Source organism: Cydia splendana, chromosome 12, assembly GCF_910591565.1.
Source record: "Cydia splendana chromosome 12, ilCydSple1.2, whole genome shotgun sequence".
In the NCBI taxonomy this organism is placed as follows: Eukaryota; Metazoa; Arthropoda; class Insecta; order Lepidoptera; family Tortricidae; genus Cydia; species Cydia splendana.
This window is the reverse complement of record NC_085971.1, coordinates 13,354,334-13,377,705: the sequence shown is the minus strand read 5'-3', so window position 1 is coordinate 13,377,705 and position 23,372 is coordinate 13,354,334. Positions and strand designations below refer to the sequence as shown.

The window sequence follows — 23,372 nt, the reverse complement described above, 5'->3', positions numbered from 1 at the left end:
GAGACCGTCCGCCCGCTTACACTCAGTCACAGTTCACGTTACCGCGCGCGTAGGTATATTAATTTATTTTACAAAATGTCCCTAATAAATTGTATGAAAGTACATATTTTTAAAATTTGCATTAATTGGGCTTTTCAACTGGGTACACTACATAATTCCGAAATATTTTATGCCGAATTTTAAAATATCGAATTTTATTATTCCGATTTTTAAATGCTCGACCCATCAAAGTCGAAGTTTTATATTTCCGAATAGTAAAACCGACGATTTTTTAAATTCCGAACCACATAATTCCGAATATAACAATTCCGATAGGGAGAAACACCGAATTTAACATTTACTATTTTTGATATCACGAATTCCGAATTGTAATAATTCCGAAATTTTGAATTCCGATTTGACGTGATTCCTATTTTTTAAATTCCGAATAACGATATTCCGAATTTGTTGTTAATAAATAAAGGTACCTACGTTTCTACGGGGGGTAGCAGTTCTAACGTAACCTAAACCTACTTTTTTTAAAACAGTTATTTACTGTAGAGGTCGCAGTTCTAACCTAACCTATACCTACTTTTCTGTAAGCAATAAGTTTCTAGGGGAGGGAGGGTTGCAGTTCTAACCTAACCTACACCTACTTTTCTAGTAGCAGTTGGTTTCTGTAAAGGTCGCAGTTCTAACCTAACCTACCCACTTTTCTAGTAGCAGTTGGTTTCTGTGAAGGTCGCAGTTCTAACCTAACCCACGTTTCTAGTAGCAGTTGGTTTCTGTGAAGGTCGCAGTTCTAACCTAACCCACTTTTCTAGTAGCAGTTGGTTTCTGTAAAGGTCGCAGTTCTCACCTAACCTAACTTACTTTTCTAGTAGCAGTTGGCTTCTGTGAAGGTCACAGTTCTAACCTAACCTAACCCACTTTTTTAGTAGCAGTTGGTTTCTGTAAAGGTCGCAGTTCTAACCTAACCCACTTTTCTGGTAGCAGTTGGTTTCTGTGAAGGTCGCAGTTCTAACCTAACCTAACCCATTTTTCTAGTAGGAGTTGGTTTCTGTGGAGGTCGCAGTTCTAACCTAACTTAACCCACTTTTCTAGTAGCAGTTGGTTTCCGTAAAGGTCGCAGTTCTAACTTAAGCCACTTTTCTAGTAGCAGTTGGCTTCTGTGAAGGTCGCAGTTCTAACATAACCTAACCCACTTTTCTAGTAGCAGTTGGTTTCTGTAAAGGTCGCAGTTCTTACCTAACCTAACCCATTTTTCTAGTAGGAGTTGGTTTCTGTGAAGGTCGCAGTTCTAACCTAACTTAACCCACTTTTCTAGTAGCAGTTGGTTTCCGTAAAGGTTGCAGTTCTAACCTAAGCCACTTTTCTAGTAGCAGTTGGCTTCTGTGAAGGTTGCAGTTCTATCGTAACCCACTTTTCTAGTAGCAGTTGGTTTCTGTAAAGGTAGCAGTTCTAACCTAACCTAACCCACTTTTCTAGTAGCAGTTGGTTTCTGTAAAGGTCGCAGTTCTTACCTAACCTAACCTACTTTTATAGTAGCAGTTAGTTTCTGTGAAGGTCGCAGTTCTAACCTCACCTAACCCACTATTCTAGTAGAAGTTGGTTTCTGTAAAGATCGCAGTTCTAACCTAAACTACTTTTCTAGTAGCAGTTGGCTTCTGTGAAGGTCGCAGTTCTAACCTAACCTAACCCACTTTTCTAGTAGCAGTTGGTTTCTGTAAAGGACGCAGTTCTAACCTAACCTAACCCACTTTTCTGGTAGCAGTTGGTTTCTGTGAAGGTCGCAGTCCTAACCTAACCTAACCCATTTTTCTAGTAGGAGTTAGTTTTTGTGAAGGTCGCAGTTCTAACCTAACTTAACCCACTTTTCTAGTAGCAGTTGGTTTCCGTAAAGGTCGCAGTTCTAACCTAAGCCACTTTTCTAGTAGCAGTTGGCTTCTGTGAAGGTTGCAGTTCTATCGTAACCCACTTTTCTAGTAGCAGTTGGTTTCTGTAAAGGTAGCAGTTCTAGCATGTCCAAATGATTTAAATGCATTTTTTTTTGCAGATCAATTTTAAAAATGGCTGACCATTTAATTACTTCCCTTTTGAAAATCACATATTTCATTCCATTCATTATTTCGAGTTTACAAAAGATCGAATTTCTGAATTTCGAATTATTTTATTTCCGGTCGGTCAATGATTTCTCGGAATTGACAAATTCGGAAAAAAAAATTGGATTTTTAAAAAATCGGAACTTTAAGCTTTCGTTCATATGACAATCGGATTTAAGTATTCGGAAATAGCGCAGTCGTGATTTTCTTCTTTCGTGGTTTCCAAAGTCGTGATTTCGATATTTCGGACGTATAAAAAATCGTGATTATGAAAATCGAGGTTATGAAAGTCGGAAAAACATATTTCGGAATATTTGGGTGTTCCCTTTTCAACTATATATTTTTTTAATACGATGTTGTACATATATTTTAAAATATTTTCTGTTGAAACAAAAAATATTAGCTGGTGCTGTGGGATTTTTCATATATCTTGTAAAATTTATATGAAAAGGTCTATTGTTTGTACCAAAAATGAAAGCTACGTCTTTGGTTTATCAGGAAATGACACCAAACTCGAGAGGATACGTATAAAAAAGCCGATATTTTTTTTTTCTGAAGCGCGGCGGCGTGTATCTTTAACTGCCCCCCCCTGTCTACCTGCCAGGGGGTGGCGTTTGGCTACCGGGCTGTATTAGCTTAGCTTTACGTATATTATGTCTGTGCCAAGTGAATTCATCCGATACCAAAATTTGCACGTCCCATACATTGGGTGACACTACTTCCGTCAGTAGTACGTAATTTACATAGAAGGTAGGATTGTATAGAAGTGGTATACGCGTGCCTCCGTGAGGGACAAAACATACGCAAATGCGACACTGTGATTGGTCGAATTCATTTCTTGCCCACCATAATCCATACTAAAAAAACGGTGGGGAACAAATAAAATGTGAGACTGTGACAAGGACAAACAATAATAGCTCTTTCGCTGCTACTCCTACTGAAAGATACATAAGACTATCCTGTTCGGTCACTTCTCCCCACCCTCATGCCAGATCCAGTTTTAATACTAGATTCATGGTAATTTACTATTTCAGAAGGTTTCTTGGATACCTATGACAAAAACCTCTTAAATCTCAGGGGTTTTTCGACATGGCCCGCGGACGCGATATCGAGTCGGTAGAAAAGTTACTTAGGTACCTCTATTAAAATACTGTACGAAACTGTATGAAAAATTAAAACCCTTGGGACTTAAGAGGATATTAGACGATATGGATAAATGGGTATATAATATAGAAAAGAAAACAAATGCATATCGTTTTATCAATTTAATCGTTTAAAAAACTAATTAAAACTGAAACTGTAGCTGCTACCTAATTCATGGGTTTAATACAATCTTAGGTCTTTTCAGATCAAACTTAAGAGGAAACATTACGCTCATTTTTCTTACACAAATCTCTCTTATATCTGCCTCCACCTGATATGCCTTTTTGATATGTTTGTTTATTTTTAGTTTAAATAAACTTCAAAGAATGCTTATGTAACCCTTATTAAAATGACCTAGGCCAAAAGCAGAAGCTCAGATAGTATACAAATCCAACATCAGCTTGCTTTAGACTTACAAGCATCACTTACGTAGGGACGCAGATATACATAATTCACGAAAGACAAAACATTATAATTATCTTGTTTTTACAAATATTTCGTAGCAAAACGCAAATAAAACTTTTAACTTTACAAGTGCAATTCCGGCATAATGTTACCTCTTATTACAATATTACAGATAGGTAGGTAGTGTTTATTACTTATTATTTATTACTCGTCTCCTACAAGGCACGCGGTCATAATTTTTCCTATCTTTATATTTATATACCTAGATAAATACCTACCTATCACTATATAAATAATATTTTTGTTATAAGTAGACAGCTACATAATTAAACAGAAAAATGATTAGAACTTTTGAATTACATAGGTAGATTAAAATGATCTAGACATATTTAGAGATCTTAAGAAAATAATAGGCATCCTTTTATTACATTCGTCTTGTTATTGATGAACTAATGAAAATCAGTTCTGTTAACACTAATTAAATAATTCTATTGCAATAAATTAGTAGGTACAGTAAGCTACAAATAGTTACGCTTCCATTTTTTTTTATTTTTAAGCCTGAATATATTATTTCAATTGCAATACATGTTTTGCAGCTGAGTGTACCTACCCAATTGTGGATACCATATTTTTGGCATGTAAAAATATTAAGGCAGCATTAAAAAGTAAACTGTATCTAAGACAAAGTTTATCAAAAAAGAACAGAATAATTAATTATACATACCTAACATTTTGAAAATTATTAAAAAATCTACATCATGGCACAAAAATCTAAAGCTCCGTTCGAACTTTTTAAATGTGGTTTAAATTGGAACTGTAATCACGAAGTTAAAACCTTTAGGAAATATACTTAATAAATTTCTAAATTATCTTAAAATTTTGAAGGGGATTAAGAAGTACGTTCTCTTTTGTGTGGAACTGTTCAAATCAACATTAGTCATTTTTTAACACCATCCTTAAACATAATCATCATTAAAAAATGGTATCACTATCGTACTCTCTAAATCACATTATTGGTATTCTATTAGAATACTTATCCTTACTGACTTAACTAAAAACTAAATATTCTACCTCATCACAGTCTCATAAAAGGAATCACAAAAGTCTATTCCATAGAATCACGCCGGCCCTCCCTCGTTTTGTGCAGCAAAACTATCCGGTCCTATAGAACACAGTGAGTCCGGCATGATCCCGATCTAGTGTAACTAGACGGTACAGCCTCAACGTAAAATAAATCAGATCCTATAGGATTCTCATGGAATCTGTGTGCTTAAGTATGTTGTGTTCTATGCTTCGGAGTTTCCTCGGTTCCACGTAGTCGCTGGAATCGGAGGACTCCTGTTGTTTGTGGAGATTGTAGGACCGGATCCGTCTCGCTCTCGTGTCGGAGTCGTACATGAGCGTGTGTGTGCTGCCCTGTCTTGACCTGAAGGCTAGTTTGTAGGGTGTGCTGCTCTGGACGTCCGACATGGACCTTATGTGCCGTCTGAATTTGGACTCCTTTGTGAGAGGTGCGACTGTGAATATTGTTTCTTTCTTCGAGTCTTCTACGGACCTGGAAATAAAGAAAAGTAATATTATTATTCTGTAGATACAGAATTTCATTATAACCGCGAATGAAAATATGTAAAAAAATCGATCACTCTCACTTAACCACCAGAAGCTGTTTCTATAGAAGTCACCTAAAGTATATATAGGTAGGTAGGTGTATGGTGTATGGGATTTTACTAACGAAAACTCAATGCAGTAGGTATAACTATCTTACACCATTTTATTTCTGGTTAAATAGTGTTGTGTCATTGTTTACGAAGTCGAGCTGAAAATTACCCCTACACGTGGAGAAATTCGTTCAAATAAGAGCTTGGGCTAATCGACTCGTCACAGTGACAAGTACCTATAAGGTGGCTGCCATTCGAGTAGGTAGGTAAGGTACCAAGAAAATATAATCACTGGTAGGTAGGTACCTACAACTATTTTAGAGTAATTATACGAGGAACAAGGAAGACAAATGGTAGCCCATTTGTTGAATGAACGGGGCCCTATTTAATTTGATTGTAAACTTCACCAACATATTAATTACTTCAGTCACTTTCAGCTGAATTCATCGGATATAGTACAGATAATTGCCAATTTCCTGAAACATCAGAGACATGTACAAACAAACCTGAGTAGCATAAGTAACTACTGTTTAAAATTAAACATGTGGCTTAAAATAAACCTCATTTATTTGAAGCGGCAATAGAATCCTTGCACCGAAAATAACTCTTAACGTTTTATTGATACACTTTAACACAGGTTACTTTGTAATAAGGTAAAAAAAATGTATACATATTTTGAAACTAGGTACTCGTTTTAACCCTCCATTCGTCCTTTGATAGCATCGAAATCGTTCCCGGCGCCTTCCGATGATAAAGAACAGTTCAAGGGTATACCTTGTAATAATAAGATAATTGTAAAGTGTACAATAATAATGACTTGTAGGTAAAGGCTGTTTTGATTGTTAACGGTGGTCACAGTGTCAATAAAATAGCCATTAATACTGTGCTGGTCATCGTGTTTTACAGCCAATTAATTGTTAAACCAGACGAGGTTATATGCAATGTTAAAACGATTCCTTGGTCGTCTGTAAATAATTATTCTTGTTTGTACCCCATTCATTAATCATTTGTTTGTCCTTACTGTCATTCTTTTCAGCGCAGCTAATATGTTTTTTCTTCTTACATACATGAATAGGTACCAGAGTTATTCTAGTTCAGTGGTCTATCCCAATTATGCAATTATCGTCTCTCACACAGTTATATCAGGCCCACCAGGCCGAATAAATATTTATTTGTTTACTTAGGTACATTAAATAAATATTGCAAACAACCTTTGGACCAGTTATCCAGAGATCAAAAATGATCGTCTGATCTTAGGAACTCCTGTAATTAATCAACGTAACCTGTTTTAGCTTGAGCACATAGCAGACGTTGGTCTAACTAAAGAATAAGTATTTGGCGACAAAATCTTGTAATAATTGAAAATTTGTGTCTTAAAAAAGTGCAAAGACTACAGTGTGAACAGACCATCAACGGTTCACATAAGTATGCATCCCTTTTGTTCTCATTGGATCGATAGATCGATTAGAAGCTAGCTATAGCTAGTATGTATGTTTCTCGCCGCCGTTCCAACAGGTGACGCAATACCTACACCAGTGGCGGCTTAGCACGGTCGCGTTTTTATCCCTTGTCACCATGCCTGTCACGTTCTAACAAGTATGTAAGTGCGAAAGGGACGCGCATAGTGATAGTCGATAAAAATGGAACCGTGCTGAGCCCGCAGCGCTAGAAACAGAGATCCTTTCAATGCCAATGATAACACTTCAAACATTAAACTAGTTCATTCCAAATACCAAGTGATGACAGAATTAGATGACTGACGTCTACCATCTCATTTCAGTTCCATTATTTATAAATAGATCATATTATATTTGTAATCAGTCTGTAAATAGTTGCACAAGAATAGTTATCTGTCGCGACTTATAGAAATTTTCCTTTACGTGGACCATCGACCTACCGTGATTAAATATTGCGAAAGACTTAAGTTTATTTAATGTTTAATTACAGATGATTGTAATAGTACGAGGTTACAACTCCTTTGTGTATTTGTTAAAAAGAAAAACTTATATTTTTCGAGTCGGCTGTGACAACAGACGAACATGACGACGATTAGGTATAAGGATTCCGTTTTTGCCATTTTGGCTTCATAACTCAAATAGAAGGTTGGATAGTAACCAGCTTATATCCTACTGCTGGACTTAATCTTCCTATCATTTTACAAGGACTTTAGCCTTTGAACTTCACACCCTTTGAATTTCTTCACAGTTTATACGGGTTTTCTCACGATATTTTTTCCTAAAAAGATTTCGCACATAAGTCGCGACGAACAACTCATAATAATCATGGATTTGAACCCACGACCTCGAGTGTGCCACACCTTACCGCTTAGTTACCTAGCTAGCAGCGCTTAAGTAAAAGTTAAAGGTGAATGAAGACGTCACGATTATATTTTCTTAAGACGGGGCTAACGCAAATTGCAAGTTTTTATATTGAATTGTTACACATTTTAATGAAGAGCAAATGCCATGAAAAACACACGGAAACTAGGCTATATTTGCAAGGGCAGGATCCAACCAAAACCTTATAAGGTTAAAGTTGGCTTGATAGAAAGAGAAATGCGAAAACTATCTCATTTTTATTTATATTTTCAGTTGTATATCGTTACCCTGTACGAGTAGGTACCTATACATAAAATAGCTAGTGATATAAGGATATAACCAAGGGACCTGACCAGCATAATTTTAAACTTAAACAGAAATATATTTTCACTTTCAGAGTAGGTAGGTACCTACCTAAGTAATTTAGATAAAATGTAAAAACCCGCACGCTGGCGCTGGCCAATGATCCGAAGCTTGTTTCGCGCGGCGCGGCGGGCCATATATTTTGTTCCCTTCACAGATATTACCATCTGTGGTTCCCTTTTAATTTCCTGGCGCCCCCTCTTAACATATCTTTCTTCCAGAATGTTTACATAATAAACACTCTTTCAGCACGTTCCACTATTAAAATACCGACGGTTGCGGATGTAAGGAAATAAATAAACAAACTCGGGCAATATGTTTCCTATAGAGCTGCGGAATTTCGTCTAGCTACTCATATCTACGACACGCTCCCAATACTTGCAGGCCAATTCGAGGTTTAGTTATTAGATCTCATTCCGATATGATACTGGTCTGTCAGTGTCAATAGTGCCGTTTTTTCACAGATCTTCACAGACAGATCAGTATCATATCGTAATGAGATATAATAATTAAAACGCGAATTGGCCTGTCGCATTCCTGTCAGCGGAAACGATACGATAAATTGTTTTCAAGCAAACGGATGGGCAGTTCGTCGGTAATAAATAATTTGCTATGCCATAAAGATCCAGTTAATAATCGCCTAATCCTAATACATTTTTTGGGAAAATGTCACAATACGAGTAGGGTTTTTTCATAGCGGTCATGAAATTTCTGTTATCACATTCCTCCACACGACACCAAAATATATGGTGGGTCAAAAACAAAACTGTGTTCGCGTCTTTCCTGTAGACATACACAAGAGTCAAGGACTATTAAGGTTAATTTTCTTATTTAACCCTTATCCACGTGAAAAGGTCCTCCTTTTATTTAGAGAACTATGATAAAATCATTACTTACATGCCCACAAGCTGTTAACTATTGCCCACAGGAGAGAAAACTAGCGTGTTCGCGCGAACAGTACATTTTTCTCTCCTGTGGGCAATAGTTAACAGCTTGTGGGCATGTAAGTAATGATTTTATCACAGTTCTCTGAATAAAAGGAGGACATTTTCACGTGGATAAGTATGGGTTAAATAAGAAAATTAACCTTTATAGCCCTTAACTCTTGTGTATGTCTACAGGAAAGACGCGAACACAGTTTTGTTTTTGACCCTGGTATTCATTCAAGAGATATCAAATAAAATCAATAAATATCAAAGACACGCTTAATTAACCTCCTTTTTTAAATAGAAATAAGATTACAGTGGAATTCTAAGGCTACATTTAATTACCTTTATTATCATTACTATCATTAGGGTCATCGTACAAAGGATATTGTTTATCTATCCAATTTCCTACGGATATGGATTAAAACTATTAAAAGCTAAAATTTATTGGCTATATAGATAAGTTAAATACATATAAAATTTGGCTAGGTAGGTATACAAACACCAAAGATTCATTGATTGGTTAAGATATGTAAAAGTATAAGTAAAAGTCGTGCTTCCTAATTAGTAGTAGGTATCTACTAATTAGGAATGTTACCACAGAATACAAAACTTACACTTCCTACAAAACCGAAGTTTGACAGCGATTCAGGAACGAATCATGCTATCCCTTTCTAATGTGTGGCACTATCCCTTTCGGCTATTTAGGGTTGTCAAAATTCAAGTCATTATCGTATCTGTAGTCGTGCACGCAAAAGGACGTGAAGTGGCGTCAACCCTAATAATTGCTCGGAGCAATGCTGAGCCGAACGGAGCCGAGTTTGCCCGAAGTCAGGAGTGTCTCCCCAGTCCCCACTGATGTTACCTGTTAATTAGTACCTGAATTGTCAAACGTCAACTTTTGTCAACCGTTACCGCACATTATACGTAGGAGCCGTATAGCGCCGTCTATGTTAACTGTCGAAGCACGAATTGTCCATGGTATATTATTATACCATGGAATTGTCAGTCTTTATATCAATCAAATCAAAATATTTTTAAGCAAAATTGTATTTTTTCTCGGTAGTTAAATAAGATGAAAAGGTGCTACCAATTACCATAAACTAAACTTAAAACGTAACAGCAGTGGTAATATTTCCACCAACGGGCCAATGGGCCAATAACTGTAGAGGGCCAGTCATTGAGTAGTTTACCCAACTTATACTTACACCATTAAGTTCATCAACTAAACAATCGTCATATAACTTTGTTATTTTCCTACTCAAACGTTTGATGACGTGGGGACTATTTCAAGATGTGTGGGCGTACATACGTGTATAATAAACGTCCTTATAACTAAGATATTACGCGTACGTGCCAAATGGAACGCCGAGGAGAATTTAATTAAATAGGTACTTACATATTTATGTGGCAGTAATTAATTACTTTTTATTAGATTGTTTTTTTTTCAGTTATTTTCGCTAAGGTTTTATTCAATCTTTCAGCCCCACTAACCCGGGGTTAATCGGTTAAACCGTTAACCCAGTGTCAAATTGTACTGGTAACCATGGTAACTCCAGGATTAACCGGTTAACCTGGGTTAGTGGGATGGTGCAAGTGGCCCTCAATAAGCTAAAGATACATATCTAACTGCCACGCATATAGCCATAAGCTGATTGATTATAAAAAAATATAGGTGCATACGTGCGTAGCCGCTGTTATCAATAATTTGCAGTAAGATTAGGATAACGATATGCAATATTGTATTGTAACATAATTTATCAGTTACATAATGAAGTAATAACAATCTGAAATATTATCTAAGTATAGGAAAGTAATACTTTTATAAGTTTTATATTGTTAAGTCAGACGTCCTTAAAAGCTGTGAAATTTACAGACAGACACAAAGATACACGTTAAACTTAAATAACACTCTTCTTATTTTGTCGCGGGTTATTATGATAATTATTATGTAAATTAAACTCTGATGTCACACCCGGCAATTTTCCCAATGAAATAAATATAAATACGCAGTTAAGTCAAGGAATACATGTAATTAAACGTTCTCATAACATTATCTGACAGCACATAATCACTGCACGTGTTTAGTCTAGACAAAGACTATTTAAATGGGAATTTTCTCAGATGGCACTAAGTTATCGGACGTAGTCGCGTTCCTAGTAATCGGTCGTAATAAGTCGGGGTTATGTCATACACAGTTTATTGTATGTTTAACTCATTCGCGTTTTTCCTGTAGCCATGGCAAAGTTAAGATAATCAAAGGCAAATTTTTACTCTGCATCCTTAGAGGCGGGATACATCTTTTCAGTACTTGAGGCTGAATTAAGAAAACCGTATTGATATAATGTGTACCTGGGTCCGTAACTTTTGTTGTATTGTCCACAGAAGTAATTTTTTTCTGAAATGTGTTTTACCCGTTTACTAAGATAGAGCAGCTTAGTAAACTTAGTAAAGAAATATTATACCTAGCTGCTATAATATTTCTTGAGTCCCGACACTCCCGACAAAGTTTCTCATCGTGACTCATGACAGTGTTTGTCGGCGCGATTCGGGAAATTAATTAGAGATTCACTAGATACAATATAGTAAAGATATGTGACGTCCCAGGATAAAGGTACCTTCTGGCGGTTGGCGCTTACGCTATTATTAACGTCGCTCCAATATTATTGCGGCGCTATGCGACCTAAGCGCCAGCCGCCATAAGGTACCTTTTTCCGTTTATCATATCTTGTGAATCTCTAATTAATTTCCCGAATCGCGGCGCCAGCCGCCATAAGGTACCTTTTGGCGTGGAACGTCACATATCTTTACTAATTCATATCTAGTGAATATCTAATTCATTTCCCTAATCGAGCCGTACCTACCGTTCAATTTTTCATTTAATCATAAAAATACGAGACCAACCTCATACACACTTCACCACACTTGCGTAAATATTGCTTTGCATCTGTTTTCCTTTTCTACGAGTACCTACCTGTAATATACCAACAAGGATTTTCTTTTAATTGTCTAACCACAAAATTTTAAGGGTATTGCTGAATAAAATACGTACATGAGGGTTAAAGAGACGGGAGGGATGACACAAAAATTGCTGGAAACTGGTTCTAGAGTAAAGATTCTAGTTACACCACGAATATTTTGATAATACAGCGAAATATACAGAAGATGAATAGACCTATTAAGCCATCAGGAAGACTCGCGTTAGATAACCCTATTAACCCCGAGACCTTCGCTTGACTCAAGCCGCCTGGTGTATTTATATATTTTCTCAAAAATGGACGGCAAAGTCGACTTTGCCGTTTAAAAAATAGGTTGCGAAGCGCGTAGTTTATGGTCAGTCAAAAATTAAAAAGTTAAAAACATTGCAGTCTCGATTTTGGGACTGCAATGTTGCATACAAATTCCATTATTTGTCGAGTTCCAAACTTTTTAAAAGTTGAAATGGCCATATCAAATGAAGGCACAGGCCCATTAAACAGCCAAACAGATGATTAGTACCGCGACTATTTAGCTGTCTCAAATAGGTTGGCGTATTTTCGGCAGAAAAATACACTTCTATTTTTTTATTAAAAAAATAAAAAGGCGGCAAAGCTAATTTTTTCAATTGTTTCTACTTTTTTCTGTGAAAATATATACGTAAGAAAGTTGCTTTTGTAAAATATTTCTATGATATTTATATTTGTTGCACCATTTTTGAGAAAAGCACTATATATGACTCGGCTGGAAGGCTACTTGCTGGCTTCGGATTCAATTAAACGGACTCCCAAGGTCGTCCGTTTAAAACGAATCCTCAGCCTGCAAGTAGCTACTTCCGAGCCTCGACAATAATGTACTATTATTGCCTTATAGGAACGATTTGATACCGCGTATGGCCATCACACACGGATCTTAAATGCCTGTGTCACTGAAAAAAATTAACAAAAATAACAGACCATAGACAATAATCAGAGAACTTACACTTTTAGTTTCTTAACTTAAGATCCATAATAATGATGATTGTTGGGAGTAAAGTCACAACTTCCGTGGTAGGAATCGTCAGATTTCTTTTATTTATAAAAAAGTCCAGCACGTCCTTACGACCTCTCGATGCTCTTTCAGGGGCTATTTAAATAGTTGGTAACAACACTTCACTCTCAATCAGATGTAAATCGCATGGTGCGATTCGCACCCATGTCGCCACACGTGCCTTTGAAAAACATAGCGAGACAGTAGGTACCTATAATAGTATTTTTAGAATTCAAACACGATGTTTTAACGTGAAACGTTTTTTATGCTTGTTTTGTGCCGATGGGAGATCTTTATCAGTGGTGCTTTGTTCCATGCCGTCATGGAACGCGGTCGCATTCAACTTAGGTGCAGTCAACAATATTAACATCACACCCGCAGGCTTCTGCAACTAGTTTCAATAAATTTAGTTTTAGAACATACTAATATAGTTTTAGAACTTTCCATAAGGGAATACCTACTTATAGTACAAAAGTGTACCTACCGGTAGGTAGCAGGTAGGTACGTCTAATCAAATTACAATTAAGAATAACATCTCTTTGCTCGCAAAATGAAGCCTATTAATGGAAGTGCGTGCTCTATAATAAAATGGTACTTAATTAGTAATCACCTATGCTACATAAACATCTAATGCATCTGTAGGACCTAAGAGTATACACGTGCAAGTGAAACTTATTTATAGACTAGAGTATAATTATTATGAGTGCTATGTTATGATTCAAACGGGCACTTAAATGAAATAAGGCCATAGGTACTAATGCACTGTAAAGGAGATACAGTGCCGATTGAACATGTGATGGATGATGGTTTATAAGTGTTGTAGATTTACGTTAATAGTATGTAGGTAGTTCTTAGTCTTAGATATTATCATATGTGGGTAGTTGAAATAAATCAGTGTTTGACCAAGCCTCTTGTCTTTTACTACATGGTGACAGCGGTGGGATACGAACCCACGCCCTTTCGGACTGGTGCCTAAAATAGAATGGTGTGAGACGTATGTAAGAAGCTTAATTTAACTGTTTTCCCTCTTCATTTATCATAATATGTAATTTGATTATTAACGCTATTGTACCTACTGTGTACCTATTTAGAAAAAATACCGGTACCGTACCGTACTGAATCATTTTCATTACATCACACTTAGTCATTGTTTAATGACGTTGGTTATTGCTTTTTGTTTGTTCAAACTTTGAACAAAAATTCAATCACAGACATTACGTAGTCGTTTTAATGTCATTTACCCACGCTCCAGTTTATTATTGCAACCATAGAGAATAGATACATACAACGGGACGGGAGACAAGTAAAATTTAAAATTGTCAATCTATACAAATTATTAAGTCAGACCGAGAAAAGCCTGCACCGATTTTGATAGCCCACGCAGTGCAAGTGTCATTTTAAACGTCAAACTTCGATGAAATTATGTAGTGTAAATAACACTTGCACTGCGTGGGCTATCAAAATCGCTGCAGACTTTTCTTGGTCTAACTCTAGTTATTCTTGAAAAACCAAATACTGCGGAAGACAGTTCATTCCACAGTTTAGCTGTGAGAGGCAGGAAGTTTCTGGAGAAGTGCACAGTTGAGGACTGCCAACCATCGAAGTGGTGAACATGGCAATGTTCACAAGTTAAGCTTCCAAGGAACCTTACATTGTGACAACCATTAGAGGGGCTATCTTTTGAGTAGACTGGCCAAATATTCCTTAGGATATCTAGCCAAGATGCCAATCGTTTGCCAAAGTGAACGAAACAGTAACCTCTCTCTATCACTCTTACATTTCAGTGCGACAGAGACATTACAGACATTAGCGTAGTCAGTAACTTAGAACAGAGTTGCGTGCAAGAGAGAGAGAGGAATTTGCCCATCAGTGGAACAGTGCAACAATTCTATGTATTATCTGCCCACGACTTCGTCCGCGTAGAAGACGCGTATTACCATCGCGTATTTACTCTAGTACTTCGAATCCTCATTTCAATCCTTATGAGTTGAATTCCGGAACAAAACGTATCCCTAGTCTATTTATAGGTTATGAGCTACGTATGTGCCAAAATTTACTTAAATCCGTTCAGCTGCTTTTGCGTGATCGTTCAAAAACTTTCAAACTTAGTAGGATAGGTAAGGCAAGTACTTTATGCCTGAATAGACCGCTCGGTCGCCTAAAAACATTGGCACACACTTTGCCAGCGAATTTATACAAATAATTGATACATTTTGGTGACGTCACGTCGGCCATGATATTGCCGATGCCGGTGCTGCCGAAGTGCGCATTAATATGAGATTTTATAATGCAGTCACGATGCCTGCAGAGCTTGTCAAACACGTTGTGTTGTGTATTTTTATTTCATATCTATATTAAGCATTGGGTCTGTGATTGGGTCCTTAATTTCTAATATATGCTACGCAAAAAAGTATAGTCTTATGTGACGGTGTATAGGTATTTGATTTTAAAATACCATACCTATATAAAATAGAGACGTAAATTAGATCAGACTGTGTAACTACGTAATAACTTTTGTGTTCCGTTCTTCTACTCCATTAGTACCTAGTGTACAGTCAAGTGTAAAAATATGGATGCATATAACTTACTCAAAAATATGTCCCATAGTTCTTAATTCGCTGACATAAGAGCTATGGGACACATTTTTAGGGTTCCGTACCCAAAGGGTAAAACGGGACCCTATTACTAAGACTCCGCTGTCCGTCCGTCCGTCCGTCTGTCCGTCCGTCCGTCCGTCTGTCACCAGGCTGTATCTCACGAACCGTGATAGCTAGACAGTTGAAATGTTCACAGATGATGTATTTCTGTTGCCGCTATAACAACAAATACTAAAAACAGAATAAAATAAAGATTTAAGTGGGGCTCCCATACAACAAACGTGATTTTTGACCGAAGTTAAGCAACGTCGGGCGGGGTCAGTACTTGGATGGGTGACCGTTTTTTGCATTATGGTACGGAACCCTTCGTCCGCGAGTCCGACTCGCACTTGCCCGTTTTTTTTTTAGTATGATGTGTGCACCCAAAATTTGTGTGTTTGTGACAATTAGCGCCACTACCCCCTTCACCTACTTCGCAATATCGCACTTTTGCCAATAGGCAATGTTCGGGTGCTAATACAATCATTCTAATAGGTATTATAAAATAAAAATAAAAGACACTAAATTACTACCTAGGTGCAAAGCGAATAGAGTCAGACCGAGAAAAGTCCGCAGCGATTTTGATAGTCCACGCAGTGCAAGTGTAATTTTAAACGTCAAACTTCGATGAATTTATGACGTGTAAATAACACTTGCACTGCGTGGGCTATCAAAATCGCTGTAGACTTTTCTAGCTTGATCTAACTCTATGTCAGTAATGTTTGTTGATAAGTATTTTATCTATGCGCGACTGATGGATTGCATGAGACGTTTCATGTTACGTGTCATGTTGCATTGCTTTGCTTACTAATGTTAAGCATAATGCTAACAAAATTAGCTAGTACAGGCACCTGCAATAATATGTTACTCTTCGAAGGGCGCAAAAATATGTGACACACTCTTATGGCTCTACAAATAAGATCGTGGCAGATATTTTTGGGGCCTTGTTTGTGTAACATATTGGTGACAGTACGAGCAAGGTGATAATTTATCTTGCACACGAATACTACAATACTATATACTTACGTAATACATATGTAGTGTAGCACCTAAATAAATTGCTAAGTATAATATCCGCAACGGTCCCAAATTCAGATTTAAAATAAACAAAGGAGCAAAGTACTACATTTACAGCATTAATTCCGATCTTCTGCCAACTATTCTGGCAAGGGATAATGATCCGTTTGCATTTTGATATAAAGTTCAATTACACTTACCACTAGTTACCACTTGTTTTGGTAGCGATACAAAGGTCAGTACGAGGTAGTTTGCGTGCACGCACGTATTATTGGGACACGGCTAAGGTCCATCCACTTGCATAATAGATTATCGAATGAAGCAATGTCATATAGCGTGCTATTAAACGCTAGCATAAGCGATGTTATTATAAGGTAGCTAAAGTAGGAAGTAATCCTTACGCGGAAGGAAACCAGAATAGCAGAATGGCATCTTATCTTGACGTTGAACGAGACTAAAGTTTCTCTTATGACTCTTATAATTTGCAACGTAAATCCGCCTCAAGACCTTGATTTAAAACATCTCTTCATAACCATTAGGGCTTGTGCACAAATCACGCGAGGTGTTTTCGGCTACTTTTTGACCCCCCCTCCCCCTTGGTGATATTTGGTGACGTTTTTGGCTACCCCCCTCCCCCCACACAACCTCACGTGTATTTTTTTTATTTTTTTCATTCGACCTTATTTTAAGATAAGTAGTATTAGTATATAGTATTGTATATATCTTGTTTATTTTTCTATTTTCGTTAAATAGACTCGCTATTTTGAAGTGCAAAGTGAAGATTTATGTTTAACGAAACTGAAAAAAAGTCATGTGGTAGGTTTTTTTTCTTACTTTCGTTCACTGTAGAAAAATACACGTGAGGTTTCCTTATACCCCCCCCTCCCCCAACGTGATCTATCGTGATTTTTTCGTGACCCCCCTCCCCCTATCGAACCTCGCGTGATTTGTGCACAAGCCCTTATCTAAAATATAATTATGTTATTAACATATCTATTAAAATGCCGCTCAAATTAGACATTTGTTTTGTTAAAGGTGACATCGGAGCGTAAACATCTATAATATAATTAATGTTTGTAATTTGCAAATTCTACCAACGCGAATGTTAATGTTATTAACTAGATAATATTAGTAGTAGTTCATGTTCATTCGTCTAATGTACCTATTTGTTTTATTCAGTACGGATATGAAGGTCATTTTTCTATCCCGCGGTGTTAAAAAGTGACAGTTATTTTACTTATTTTATTTCGTGGATAAAACCATCCATAAAGTTTTAAGTCATAATGTATTGTTTGTCCGCATTTTCGTTAGTCATAATTTGTTTTTTTTAGAAACGCGTAACTTTTCAGGATCAAGCCATAAAACAAACCTAATCTAACCTATCTATAGGATAACCTTACGAAAATCCTGAAAAGTTAACGGCTTCAGAATTAGGACTAATGATAATATGACAACCAATAAATTATGATTTAAAACTTTATGTCAAACAAAAGGACCCCATTTTATTTATAACGCGTTGGTAAACATATACCTAATCTTAACGATTTGTGAGTGACTTGGAAGACTAATTATTATTAAACATAATATTGTTTGATTTACTTTAGAAACGTGTGCACAAGAGCCAGATTATATTTACCAAATTTTCTATGTGGGAGGAAAGTCCTCTTTACGATAGAACGTCTAAAATAGGAACGTAGCTACATAGGAATGTAGCCGTATAAAAGTTTTAAATAATAGTACTTACCTATTGCATAAAAATAAAAATTCTCTGGCTCAAAAGGCTCATTTGTTATACCGGGAAGTTTATTTTAGACGTTCTATCGCTTGTTTCTTGTCTAGGAAAGTGGCGATTGATAGATACCACGTTTTCGTGTTATTCTGACAAATTATCCAATACATACATCTAAATAAATGACAATGATGATGATGTATCTGAATAAATGGACAAGAAAAGATGCTGTAGGATATTAAATTGTTACTCGTAACTGCCTAATCTTAGTGTAGGTATTTGCTTGCTGGTTCTATTTTTTATCTTAGTTTTTATACCGTTACCATTTTTATATTATGTTTTACAACGACGTGGCTATGTTCTTTTATTTATTTATACAATATTTAAAGTTTTTAAAGTTTATCTAGCTGCCTCGTATTGTTGCATTCGTAATACAGTTTACTCTCACTTTAACTACATAATTTCTATTAACAGTACATACCTACCTATTTCTATCATAAAATCCTTGTCGGTTTTATAAAATAATTCATTTTAATAATTATTAATATTCACGGTAGCATTACCTACAAATTGTATGCACGTTATAAAAACGTGCACGTTAATAGAGATAAAAACGAAATGCGTAAGCCATGTATGCTTATTAGTCGAACAAAATATGCCAAAATTCTTGCATTTTATCTCGAAGCCTGTTTTATCTTATCTTGACGATTATCCTAATCGCCGGCATTATACGAATTGTGTACCTATTGTTCATTGGGCATGCACATTCATTTACTAAGTATTGTTAGGTCAATTGTTTTTAGTTATTGTACTGTGACAATGGCACAAAAGAGAATCTAATGATACGTAGGCGTTTTGCCTGATAGACCGTGGATTGATCGATATCTTAGGTATGTAGGGCAACCCCTCTTAACATATTTTTATGAAAGTTCCAGTCGGTTTGCCAAAAGTCTGGAGGCATATTCTACTCGTCAGAATTACAGAAATGACGTTTACTTTACTCATTACACTAAACATAGTATGCCCAGGGGCCCATTTGACTCGGTAAAATAACAATTCAATTTAGTCAAAAGGTCCTATGTATTTCACTGCACTTTCGTTAAATTCGATATTATTCCGTTCCCAAAAGGCCAGTAAAAAGTCTTAATTATTGGTGTCTACCTACTACTACGTAAAGTTAGAATGTTCTTGAATGTACGAATCGATTGTCTCGCCGTAATCAGCACCAAGCACCGCTCGACCAATTCGTCTAGCAAAAAAAAAATTGAGCCTATGGCAACAGACAATTCCAATCTATTTACAGGTCTGAACAGAAAAGAATGTTTGTCAATGTCATCCCATTAGATTGTAATAAGGACTTGTATCTGATGATACTATATTTTAGTTTGATTAGGTATGTATGTAAGTATTTAATTTATCATCACTAGGCCACTGTCATTAAAAATATGTCTCTCTCATTGTATGGCCGCTTTGTTTAGACTGTTGTTGATAACACCAGACAAGCGGGCGAGGCGGCTCAGAATTTATGGATAAGGATTTATTTTTAGTTCGTTCAGAGTTAGATTAGCATTTAGACTGAGTTCGAAGGCTAGAATCAATTGATCAGTAAGAATCAGAACCTACCCAAGTACTCACTCTCGTCTCACCACTGAAATCGAAAATGAATTATATTAATATTGTATTCAAAAATACACTATTCGTAGCTTCTGCACACGTAACCAAAAATCTAAAACCGTCACTTGCTTATGAATAGATTGATTATAAATGGAATTATTCGTATAAGAATTCAGGCTCCGATCGTAGAATTGTATTGAGCTTAATATAAAAGCGTTGGTGATTGGCCAAGGAATAGACAGATGGCCCGATTCGAAATTTAAGATACTTTAATTAATACATCTAGAAAGGATATGGATTAGATACCTAAGTCAGTGTCAAATGTGACGTTTCTTCAAACAAAAACGTCACTTTTGACACTGACACATCTAATCCATATCGTTTCTAGATCTATTAATTGACGTAAGTATCTTAAAGTTCGAATCGGACAGTAGACTCTGATGGCCACGCTAACGCTAAATTTGGCAGTAAGAATGCATCCATATCCCTATAAGCCCCATAACTACTTAATGTGAATACTTAGCGTAGTCCGACTCTAATAATATTGTCATTCGTAGTCGGTTGAAGTTGTAGTAGCATACGCCTACTTATCGAGGTTCCACTTAAGGAACAAGTTTATTATTGGAATGAACACTTTCGCCCACGTGACTAAAGGCAAAAGGTCTGGTTTCGCTTGCAATCTCGCCGCAATCTGTTTAAATTGCTAATCCTAATAACTTGATAACCGGGAAATAAATATTCAAACTCAACCGATATAGGTACCTACACCACAAATTCTTTATTTTTAACTGAATTATTGATGGCGGTTTGGCGGGTATGAATTAAAATGAAAAAAGGAAATTAGGTATAATTTTTATTGTTATTTGTTCACATAAGAATTTAACTTGCATACTCGTAATTAAACTGTTTGTTATCCTGAATGATGAGGAATATGGCTAGATAAGTATCCGTAGGTATTACATTCATTTGATAATGTTGAAACGACATTGATAAAGTGGCAATACCGAGAAACAGCGCGGGTACTTACTTTTCTTTGAAATAATCCGATATCTGGCTCATCTTCCAGAAGATCTGGATCAGTAGCATCAGCAACGTGTGATTGATCCAAGTGTATAGCTTATAGCAGCTCTCCATGGCGGCTTCCTCGCGCACCCACTGCTTAGACAACGAAAACTCACTCATCCGTCACTATTTAAAAGTATAATTCGAAAAAAATACCCGACAGTTTCGAGTATGGCGCGGCGCGCACGAATACGAATTGGTAAATGTAGTCCGGAAAACTCGAGCGAGTCGACTCGACTCAGTCGAGTGAAATTGAATTGTCGAATGCCGGCTTATCAGCGCGAGTGCCGAGGAGCGATTAGGTTTGACCGCGCTCGGTCGCCGGTGCACGCGAACTGGAATCGAACTGGCGGCCGTGAGAGTACTACCGCGGTTGTGACGAAAGATGACTCAGTTGTATCGGTGTTTGTTTCATACGATCTTACCGAGGAATGCGACCCGCGAGCGGCGCGAGCCCTCCACTCGTCTCGTTGTTTTTTTTTAGTCTGTTGACAAAACGATGCGTTGGTCTCAATTGCAGATCAAGCATGCAGCTGTGAGTTTACTTCAGTTGTATGAGTTTGATTGAAATCGAGAGAGCTATGATGTAATAATAGTCCTTATTGATTAGGGTAGGTTTCAATTCTAGCGCCATTTCAGAATCCTCACAAAATGTATCTATGCGATAAAATAAGAGGTGAGTAGGTATTAAGTACATGTATTTTGACTAAATTATCGATAATGCGTAGCTAAATATGTGTGTCCCACTGTGACACTTTCCCATAATTATAACAACCGTAAGTTATAATAATGGTAACTCATTCAATTGTTTATCGAATTCCTCATCCTCACATAGATAATTAGAAGTCCATTAAGATAAATAACTGGTGCTCGACGTGGTCCCAGAACATGTCATCTTGAACCGTAAGGCATTGTCAATAGAGGTGACAGTAAGGTGTCATCTATTGGGCATTAGCATGTCGAGCACTTAGTACGTCGAGCACTAGTACGTTAACCATACTGATTGTCATGACTGCTGTGTTGCGTTTTGGGATAGAACATCAGTAATATTTTATAACGTACCTACGTAATAACTATTTTATATGAATAATTTACCTATCACTGGACAATACAATATTATTAAATCACATTTTTGTGCCCCGCACGCCACACCATTAACCTATCTAATTAAAAAGCTCAATTTTAACTACGTAGGTACGTAATAGCTACCTATAGCCTATAGCTATAGGTATCTAGTACGCAGTACGCAATAAATTAATTATAAAGTTATTTTTTCGAGCAGAAACGTCCTCATTTAAATATTAAATAAATAAAACTACGAGCTTATGCTAATCTTATACACGCAAAAAATGTATAGGTACTTACCTAGTTGATTGAAAGGCGTCTAATTAATGTTGTAATTACTAAAAATGCATGTGCATAATATTAATTTCGCTTAAAACGGATGTGATAAAATATTTTGTCATAAACACATATGATGTAAGTGCCTTTAACTATATCTCGAAATTACTCAGCGCTTATCTGGGTTCAGTTCAGATGTACCACATACCTACAAAAACAACTCATTCCATATTTGGAGACTTCACAGTGATGACTCATCTCATTATGTTTAAAAAATCAGTTGTTCGGTTTTTTATACTTATCTACATTCGATTTATATTTGAATGGTGAAGTTCATGTACTTTTTAGGGTTCCGTACCTCAAAAGGAAAAAACGGAACCCTTATAGGATCACTCGTGCGTCTGTCTGTCTGTCTGTCTGTCTGTCTGTCCGTCTGTCACAGCCGATTTTCTCCGGAACTACTGGACCAATCAAGTTGAAATTTGGTACACATATGTAAGTTTGTGACCCAAATACGGACATGTAACGTAAACAAATGAATTTTAAACATGGGGGCCACTTTTGGGGGGTAAAAGAAAAAATGAAAAAAAATAATTTTTCAAACTATATCATGTTACATATCAAATGAAAGAGCTTATTATAAGGATATCAAATACTTTTTTTTTATAATTTTCGAGTAAACAGTTTAGAAGTTATTCAAGAAAATAGGCAAAAAATGACCATTCCCCCCCCCTTATCCCCGAAACTACTAAGTCTTAAATTTTTAAAAAAATACATAAAATAGGTCTATACCTATAGATGACAGGAAAACCTATTAGAAATGTACAGTCAAGCGTGAGTCGGACTTAATTACAGTTTTTGATCCGACCCCTACGGATTTTTTAAAGAGATTTCACTCACGTTTCACATAAAAAATACATTGTTAACAGTGCCGGATTACTTAGAGTAGTAGTTTTCTTAGAGTAATTGGTGATAATTTTCTGATAAGATAATCATTTTAAATATTTAACGGTCTTACCTACTTACGAGTAATTGTAAGGTCAAATTAAAAATAATGTTTAAAAAAATATGTTA

The 23,372-nt window shown here is 36.4% G+C and overlaps 1 protein-coding gene across 1 annotated transcript; it reads right to left on the bottom strand.

Moving 5' to 3' along the window:
• Nucleotides 1–3,331: 3,331 nt before the first annotated feature.
• On the bottom strand, nt 3,332–21,288 carry LOC134795580 (uncharacterized). The gene is made up of 2 exons (XM_063767469.1): nt 20,923–21,288; nt 3,332–5,184 (listed from the first exon to the last, which is right to left on the bottom strand). Exons 1-2 carry the CDS (start codon nt 21,075–21,077, stop codon nt 4,872–4,874), a joined length of 468 nt encoding a protein of 155 aa, XP_063623539.1. The 5' UTR covers nt 21,078–21,288; the 3' UTR covers nt 3,332–4,871.
• Nucleotides 21,289–23,372: the final 2,084 nt, after the last annotated feature.

What these genes read in the sequence shown, in the direction of transcription:
- LOC134795580 (XM_063767469.1), bottom strand. Translation starts at nt 21,077, where the DNA reads ATGAGTGAGTTTTCGTTGTCTAAGCAGTGGGTGCGCGAGGAAGCCGCC. An exon ending in TCGGATTATTTCAAAGAAAA is followed by an intron (nt 5,185 to 20,922) that starts GTAAGTACCCGC and finishes CTTTATTTCCAG; the next exon opens with GTCCGTAGAAGACTCGAAGA.